Raw genomic sequence first — 6,000 nt, forward strand, 5'->3', positions numbered from 1 at the left:
CCTTAGATAACATCAGACAATCAATTTGCACAACCATACAAACCAGCATCCACATACCTCCTTAAGCACCTGAAGGTCACAATGCGCCTGGAGTCCTGACGGATAACATGAAAGCCATTTTACAGTAACATGTAGAAAGTATAGGGGCTGCATGTCAGTGTGTTTCGCAAAGTAGATTAAACCAAAGTATACACAATATATAACAAAATATTTATTTTTTTAAATTAATGTACAATATTTCATTTTTATTGTGACTTGATCAAAAAAGCTATTTATCCTGATCTCCACTCACAAGTATATTAATATACTTATATAATTAAGGTCTATTTTTTTATTCATGACTTTACAGTGATATATAGAAGTTTAATTCCCACTGTCCTTTAAACAACTGGCCCCTAATACTTATATATCTGTTTGTTTCTCAGACAGATCTGTTTGCTTCTCAACAACAGATGACATATGTCACAGGTTGTTCGTAACCATTTCATAAGTGCAAAAACAAATTATTTAAAAAAATATACATTTAATATAGTTTTACAAAACAAAATAAAATAAAAAGCAGAATATATTTTTACACACAATCATCAACAGGGATCTCGATGACATCATTGTGTCTGATTTCTTCTCCTTCAGTGGCCTTTTGTTCTTCTTGTGTGCCCCCTTCCTCCGCTCTTTCAAGCTCAAGCCGCAATTGCTCTTTCTCATTTAGTATCAGTTCTTCATCAATGGCTTTCTGCTGCTTCTCCCGCTCTTTCTTCTCGGCCTCAGCTTTCTCAATTTTCTCCTCCTTCTTCATCTTCCAGAAGAAGCCCAGGTTTTTCTCGGGATAGTTGACTTTGGCCAGTGGCAGTTTGAAGATCTTCTTGGTCCCCGTGGTCAGGAGGAGGAACGTCAGGGCAGAGAGACAGAAAGGCCAGGTGCACGCTGGCAGACCAAACTGTGGAAGAAAAATACATTGTGTTGCAGTTAGATATTTAAGTATATCATGAGCCAATATATTCAAATGCAGTGAGAGAAAAATGTGTACTCACCCTGGACATGATATTGGCAATAGCTGAGCCGAGGTATGCACAGAAAAAAGCTGCGGTGTAGAAGAAGACAGATACCGTGAGATGACATCGTCGTGTGCATCCCGTGGTGAGTGGGATCATAGATTAGTGGTTCTCTGCCAGTGTGGCATGTGATTACATGTCATATCGTCATCTTGTTCGGATTAGATGCATTTTAAGATTGTGTTTTTGTCGTCGAGGTGTCTACTCACCACACGTGATGGCGAGCAGGTGCACCTGCCAGGTGAGAGCGTAAAACATTCCTCCAATAGCGATGCAGGCTAACACACAGTTGTATCCCCAAAGGCCAAAGTAAATGTCTCCAAAAGGAGCTGCCAGAGCCAGACCTGCCGAAAAGAACGCACTCATGCTGTCAGAGAATCGTTTATGTTTGGATTATGTTAACAAAAAACAACGGTAATTTTGCACCTTTACTTTTTAGGTCATTGTGCAGCTAGAGCATTTTGATGATTGAATTCATCTTATGAGCACTTAAGGTCGCAGAAATAAGAAGTGCCGTTTACTGAGGTGAGACAGAATCACCGAGGTTATCGTCTGGTCCTCTTACCTGACACCATGCCCACTGCAGATCCCAGGACAGCATGAGCACAGGTGATGGGGGAAGAGATGAAGAGCGAGACGATGAAGATTCCTCCCGTCACAGGGTTGTCACAGCCGTAAACTTGGCCTATTCCCACAGGCACTGACATGAAGAGCTAAAGAGGTACAGAGAGAAAGGTCGAACAAAAATACATAAAAGTGTCATTATCAGACTTGTAGGTGTGTAGAAACTGACCAACTGAAATATGGTAAATTAGGTAAAAATGTGCGTAATCAGATTAGCCAGACTATCTAAAACACTAGCAGGGCTTTTGAAATCGATTGTAGATTTGTAATGACGCGTTGCTCTGACAGAACATCTTGCTGGGCACTTAGACAAACCATGGCCTGCCACTGACCTTGGGTACATCGATTTCGGCCCAGGTGATGTTGGGCAGCTCAGAGCGAGGCTGAATGAGGACCTGGGGGAAGTGGTGGTTGTAGTGACCGGTGGCGACCATGTGGAGACACACCAGGATGTTGAAGGGCAGCGTGAACACAGGCAGATCCCAGCGACTGTTGATAGATGCAAGGGCGCTGGACACAATTGGGCTGAAACACATTCACACAACATCAGCTAACACAGTGTTATTAGTTGTGTTCATGTGTAAGTCACATTCAAGGACTAACTTTCGTTCGGTAGCACAATTTTGCACATTTCTTATTATCACTCAGTCCATCTGCTTACCACATCATGGACATGAAGACGTTGGGTAGCAGAAGCCACCAGTACCAGTTTCCTTTATTGGAGAACACAGCCATCAGCAGACCCACCAGGATGCCGTTGTACCCGTACAGCCCTGCAGCTATTGCACCCCTGAAGGCAAGGAATTTGAATGACTTTATATTTATTTAATCACTTCACAATCTACGGTCGAAGGAAAATAATCCACGAACATTCATATTTTCGAATCATGTTTCACAATAGTGTCGAAAGAGATTTTCATCGGCACATGCAGAAATGATATGAACCTGCTGTAGTTGTGATTGGTAGTGAGTTCAAATATCAAAGTAAAATGTATTTATGTAAGAATGAGCATTTTGTCATGAGGACACACTCACACAGACTCACAAGGTGAAAACAACACCATCCACACTGTTAATCATTGAGGGCTCAAACCTGCTCTGTTGCAGAATGAGGGCAGAAATGGTGGCAAAAAGTGTGCCCACAAAGCCGTTTAGGGCCCACCAGTAGTTCTGCAGGATGAGGCCAGCGAAAATGATAAGGCCGCTCAGGGGGTTGTTGACAAACATCACTTGGGCCGCTCCGCGCAAGACCCAGTCCAGCAGCTGCAGCAAGATGAACTGCTCTGAAAGGTGGACGGGGAGAGCAAAGAGAGGGGCGGACATTTTCACAAAGCTGCTCAACAGAGTTCCCAGAGTGAATGCTGGACAAGTTGTTGGCTTTCGGAGCTCACAGTTTTGCTTCCAGGGGCAACACAAATAAATCTCGGATGTTTTCTCAAGTGAAGACACATTTATTTGACAGCAAGCGTATTTAAAGACTGTGAAAATACCCACAGCGAGAAGTGGCGCGTGGGACACTGCAATGATCGGTGGATGAGGGTCAGGACAGTATTTTTCAAAGCAGTCAGTGTTAACTTACTTTCCATCCATTTCCCAAACACCTCCATGTCTCCAGAGAAGTAGGAGACTCCCCTGAGGAATCGGGCCCTGGCCTTCTGCAGGGTTGAGGCTCCTCCTGGCGGCGCTGTGTCCTTCTCCGTCATGTCCTCCTGGGAGTTGCCTGGGTGCACCATCAGTGGTTGGAGTTCCTGGAACCATCATTACAGTTGGAGGGTTAATCAGAGAGTTTGATAACTGTGAGAGAAATTTTTCCTTAGATTTCCTACTTTGGGTAGAATAAGGCAAAGTGTGTCTACAGTTAACTCACAGGTCATTTAACCAAAGCATGGTTTATTGTCTGTAACTGTCTGATAGCTGCCATAGCAACCAAGGTCAAGCACAGACCCTCACACTCGGAGATAGTTCTTGGAGCTTAAGGTCAAGCCGACGGAGCAGCGTACTTGCAAGCCCGTTTCCCCAGATTTATGTGGACTTCAGGGACAGTTAGTAGCAATAAGTCCTGGGAGCAAGAGTAAAAATTTTACTGTATCTTTTCGAAGAATGTAAATCTGTAGATAAGAAGTTTCTAAAGTAAAAGCCCAATTTTAGTTTTAATTTCTTAACCAGATGCTGAAAATGAGGTTTAAATGAGAGAGCATGATCAAGGATAATACCAAGATACTTATATTGGGATACAGGCTCCATCAAGAATCAACATTTTGTGTTTCAACCTGTAATCCAATAAAAGCACCGGAGATATATGCTGGCTCCAGAAACTGCCCAGGCTGCAGTTACAGACCTCAGAGAAAGAGGCCGATAATCGGCGTTTGATAGAAGCACTGAATTTGAGATATCCAGGTCAGTGCCGTTCAGTTCATCTTTTTCCTAAGAGACGTTTACGTTCTAAACCGGAAATCAAAATTCAGGACCAGACGTGGATTATTTTAAATTTAAACGGTGTTCCAGGGTTATGGACACTTAACTATCGTCACGAGAAGCCCAGGTTCATCAAAGCCAAACAGGCCCCACAGCCCAAGAAACAGGGGTCCTGATCCTGGACGACCCACGACGTTATCCACGCTACATACGAAATCTAAATCTTTGCCCAAGAGACTGGTGTAAAGTGGTGATACTGTACAAGCGACTCGCAGAATTTAGCGGCGTTTTCACAAGTAGGATATGACGGGTATCACTCATTCAGTCACTCAATTGACACCCGAACAAACATGCTGCCGACAGAGGCGAAGAGTTGATATTATATCTGGTTGTTGACCAAGAACAACCTCAACCATAGCTCAAGAAATCCATAAAATTAAAAAAAAAAATCCCTTTCTATAACATTGCAAGATGTTTTTTCACTGATTACCCAGAAGGTAATGCATGGATCTTGATGGGGACATTTTTTTCTTATTTAGGGGATTAATATCTGTGAGTGTAAGCAGTTTGGTGTGGCTTGACTGAAGCGGATGTATGCCTTTCTTGTCTGGGTTTAAATATGACCTGCCGAGGGCGACCTTCACAACTGGCTGTCACTACAGAGGTTCACTAGTTAAAGGTACAGTAAGCGATTTTGCAGAAGGTTTATCTCCCTCATTGTTGTTATTAAAGATTTTACTGTTCTGCCAGGGGCACGTAACCTCGGGTATGGGAGACCGACGTGCCAAAACCCCCGAGTCGTAGCACCACTTGCCAGCACGACTCTTAAGGTGTAATTTGAATTTTTTTTTTTCAAATTACAGATCCAAGACTGCGCGGAAACTTTTTTTTTTTTCCGGTTCACACACAGCGGCACATGAGTAATTATTTGCACATTTTTACAAAACGTTTACTAGTTTAACGTCACTTACTGCCCCTTTAACTTGTATCGCTTATGTCTCTTCCACCAGTTCACATGAGTGTAAAAAAAGAAAGAAATAGTCATTCTGTGAAAGGAGTGACTTACAGTAAAGGTTGTGGCAGGAGAGCTGGTGGGCAGTGCAGCAGAAGTGGAGCCGTGGATATTTTCCTGAATATCCTTGAAGGAGAGAAGCACAGACATTCCAAGTCTTCCTCAGTGTAAATATACATTTAAATCCTTAATTGTTTTTTCTTTGTTTATTTATTTATTACTATACCTTCATTCTATCAACTTGTCTGAAAAAAAAATATGTAAAATATTATTTTATGTCCCCAAGGAAGATTAAACCAAAATCTACAAGCTTCTTTTTGATATAAATTATTATTTACACCAAACCTAACTATGACTTAAGTTCACCGCTTTTTAATAAACCATCCACAAAAATAAATGCTCTTAGATAAATAATTACTGTATAGACCTAACTTGACAAATAACCTTTAAATATTTTCTCATTCTCTTTTCAGATATACATATTAACTAATGTTAGATGGTGGTATACTGTCCTGCTGGACAAACAGTTAGAAATGCGCTTACCTTTGTACAGTGTGATCCAGGCATATGTCCCAAAATAGACACCGTCAGTATGGGCTTCCAGCTTCTCTCAAGCTGTACCGCAGCAGCTTCCACTGAAGGCTTTTATAGCCACAGGCCACTGAGAAACCCCTCCTCTCCACCTCTTTCTCTCATCTACATCTAAATTTTCTCTTATCATTTTCTGCAGGAATCACTGGATCTTTCCCACGCCCATACCAAAAAAATTTCACCCAATTTTCTATCTTTCCTTTGACCTACATTGAGTCGAACTCAGACAAAGTCACGCTTTTATCTGCACGTGTTCGTTGCCTGACAGGTTGCAGACTCTAAAGCATGTGGGTAAAAACGTAGGAC

General features: G+C 42.2%; 1 protein-coding gene across 4 annotated transcripts; it reads right to left on the bottom strand.

Moving 5' to 3' along the window:
• Positions 1 to 198: 198 nt before the first annotated feature.
• On the bottom strand, positions 199 to 5,771 carry slc14a2 (solute carrier family 14 member 2). Of its 4 annotated transcripts, none has more exons than XM_035641043.2 (11): positions 5,647 to 5,771; positions 5,330 to 5,348; positions 5,158 to 5,229; positions 3,256 to 3,424; positions 2,770 to 2,959; positions 2,338 to 2,466; positions 2,009 to 2,201; positions 1,618 to 1,765; positions 1,262 to 1,396; positions 1,032 to 1,081; positions 199 to 937 (listed from the first exon to the last, which is right to left on the bottom strand). In XM_035641043.2, exons 2-11 carry the CDS (start codon positions 5,333 to 5,335, stop codon positions 572 to 574), a joined length of 1,458 nt encoding a protein of 485 aa, XP_035496936.2. In that variant the 5' UTR covers positions 5,336 to 5,348; positions 5,647 to 5,771; the 3' UTR covers positions 199 to 571. The 4 variants fall into 4 exon arrangements, with proteins under 4 accessions (XP_035496936.2, XP_035496933.2, XP_035496932.2 ...); XM_035641040.2 differs by having other exon boundaries at positions 5,158 to 5,260; positions 5,647 to 5,739; XM_035641039.2 differs by lacking the exon at positions 5,330 to 5,348 and having other exon boundaries at positions 5,647 to 5,732.
• Positions 5,772 to 6,000: the final 229 nt, after the last annotated feature.

The sequence above is a fragment of the Scophthalmus maximus genome, chromosome 19 (genome assembly GCF_022379125.1).
Source record: "Scophthalmus maximus strain ysfricsl-2021 chromosome 19, ASM2237912v1, whole genome shotgun sequence".
In the NCBI taxonomy this organism is placed as follows: Eukaryota; Metazoa; Chordata; class Actinopteri; order Pleuronectiformes; family Scophthalmidae; genus Scophthalmus; species Scophthalmus maximus.